This window comes from Setaria italica, chromosome IX, assembly GCF_000263155.2.
Source record: "Setaria italica strain Yugu1 chromosome IX, Setaria_italica_v2.0, whole genome shotgun sequence".
NCBI classification, from domain to species: domain Eukaryota; kingdom Viridiplantae; phylum Streptophyta; class Magnoliopsida; order Poales; family Poaceae; genus Setaria; species Setaria italica.
Window position 1 is genome coordinate 50744191 of NC_028458.1, and position 2641 is coordinate 50746831.

Consider the following 2641-nt stretch of genomic DNA (forward strand, 5'->3'; position numbering starts at 1 on the left):
GGGGGGCGGGGATCGAGCTTCTTCGCCGGCCGGCCGGGGAGCCGCCATTCGCGGCTACGAGCAGTCCTTCCAGCAGACGAGCATGGTGACGCAGCGGCGCATGATGTAGAAGCGCGCCCGCTGCTCCTTGACCAGCCCCGCGCACCGGCTCGAGAACGAAGGCTGCGGCGCACCGCACCCGCCCGCCGCCACGGCGCCGGCGCCGCTCCCGCGCCGGCCGATCGCCTGGACGCCGTCCCTCATGCTGGACGACCGCTTCAGGAAATGGTCCCCGCCGCCGGCCCCGGCCCCCGGGACGCGCCGGCTGCCGTTGTTCCGGCTCTTCTTGGAGAACTTCCACTTCTCGTCGACGTAGAACTCCATGGATCGATGGTGCGCTCCGCTGCTGCTCAGGCTGAGGTGGGTGAGTGAGGAGGAAGAGTGCGGTGGAGGAGGGGAGGCGTGTGGGGGCGTGAGGAATCCCCGGACTATTTATAACGGGGGGGAGAGTGAGACCGAGACGGACCTGGGAGGAGGGGGAGAGAGGGCGTGGGGGGATGGACCGAGACCTGGACCGTTTTTCTGCAGCGCGGCAGCACCCATCCACCCGGAGGGTTGAGTTGGACTGCCTTCCTACAAAGCCAATCCTATGCTGCTCACCGAACCTGTATCTCATCCCAATATGCATTTGGTGGTTTTTATTTCGCGTGGTCCAGAAATGATTTCCAGCCAGTTTGCATCATGACCGTTTCCAAAATTCTAGTCAGAGAGTTTTCAATCATTTGTGAATCCTGTCGTTGATTGCTTCTTCTTTTGTCCCGTTAGATTTCAGTTGTAGCTGAGTGTTTTTATTCCTCATCTTAAGATGCTATATCCCAATTGCTCTTCTTTATTTTACTCTCTTTTAATACGAAGATGTACATCTCTTCTACGGTTAAGTTTTTTTTGAATATGGAGATAAACTATTCCCTGGAAGATATATTCCAACACTTCATCAATGTCATAATCCTAATATAATTTTTTTGTTATCAGCTGGTCAACATGTTTGATGATGTAGTCTACAATAATTTTCCACCACTATTTAGAATTGTGTGGTTTTGTATGACACTCTTTAATTAGCTTTTGTTGTAACTAGAATCCTACTTTTCAAATCCTCTTAGTTTGTAGATACAAATAACATTATCTTGCGTATGGTTGGGGAGAAAAGAAATTGAAATATGCCTATAAAAATGTTGGGTCATACTGAAAAGCTTGAAAGAATCCAAACATCCGATGATCATAGAGACTAAAAGATAATGTATCAAAAAACTAATTGGATGAGAGAAAAAAAAATCAAGCTAATGATGTTATCAACCGATGAAGAGTACTGGATGTGATAATAAAATGAAGGTTATTTTGACTTTTAGGGAACCTAAAAATACTTATATTTTTAGATGAAAGGCGTATTAATTTCTCTATGTTGTCACGATGGTGAAGGTGATACTTTTCTTATTGCTCGTGTAAAAAAACAGTTCACATGAAGTGGGTAAAATGATAGAGAGGAATAAGCGCACATACAACAGAGGAGGGTTGCCTTTAGAAAATTTCTCCACGGACATCGAGATACTTTCTTCGTCCTTAAGTATATAGTAACATTTAGGATGATACTAATTGCTTGTTCTAAATATCATTTATTTAAGATAGATAGAGTGTATTTTTTTATGAGAAAGATACTTATATTACGATACTAGGGAAATTCGATATACATTCACTTTAATTATAGATAGACCTAATATGTGCAACAACTTAATTACAACATATATTTTACCGTGTTACCATGAGTTACTGCCGTGTACAAGTGCAAGGCTAGGAGTAGCAATTCCCAAATGGTCACAATTCGTGATTTCGCGGACCGAGTCCATGTGAGTTTAATCAATGCAAGGGTGTACGGCTGGATTCTTTCTTGAGACCATGCAAGCAAATCATTTTTTCTTTCCCTGCAAAAAGACCGCGTTCCAACCTAATCACTGATTTCCTCGTAAGAAAGCAAAGATTCAAGAGCGCAAGTACCATTTGGAGCCATTCGCGTGTTCCTTCAACGGCGCAACCATTAGCTGCAGCGGCGCGTAATCATGCACCTCGCCTGCTGTTTCTCCTCATGATTGAGGATGATGCCCCCAAATCCCATGGAGAGGCGGGGATGGGATTATAGATGAGGCGTGCTTGCCTGTGATTTTTGTGTTCTTGACTGTGTGTGTGAGGTGGCTTTGCAGTCCAATCTGGGCTGAGTCAGATGGGCCTGGAGGCGGGCCCTGCCGTGTTCCCTTCGTGTCCACAGAGGCGAGCAGGGTATTAAATGCGCATGTCTCTTGGGGCAGCCCCACAAACCACCGCCGTCTGATTATTTTCATCCCAGTCTAACCAACGTCTAAAAAGGAAAGTCCTCCGATGGCCTGGATTAGGCTTGGGTTTTCATCAGGAAGGAAAAAGTAGGCTACAATTTCCCTGTTATGAGTATCACGCATCATTGCATGCCCATCCAAATAGGGTTATGATATCTATCCCACGAGGGATTGATTTCGAGCGCTGGATTACCATCGAACCGCCATGGTTTACGTTTTGCTCTGCCGACTTGCAATCTCGTGCACGTTCTCAAGTGCGTCCTGGCTCGTGGTCCTGGGCG

General features: G+C 46.6%; 1 protein-coding gene across 1 annotated transcript; it reads right to left on the reverse strand.

Moving 5' to 3' along the window:
• Positions 1–6: 6 nt before the first annotated feature.
• Positions 7–496, reverse strand: LOC101773101. The gene has a single exon (XM_004984885.4). The coding sequence runs from the start codon at positions 361–363 to the stop codon at positions 55–57; it is 309 nt and encodes a 102-aa protein (XP_004984942.1). The 5' UTR covers positions 364–496; the 3' UTR covers positions 7–54.
• Positions 497–2641: the final 2145 nt, after the last annotated feature.

Bases quoted from the DNA above. Each gene is read 5' to 3' on its own strand.
- LOC101773101 (XM_004984885.4), bottom strand. From the start codon at position 363: ATGGAGTTCTACGTCGACGAGAAGTGGAAGTTCTCCAAGAAGAGCCGG.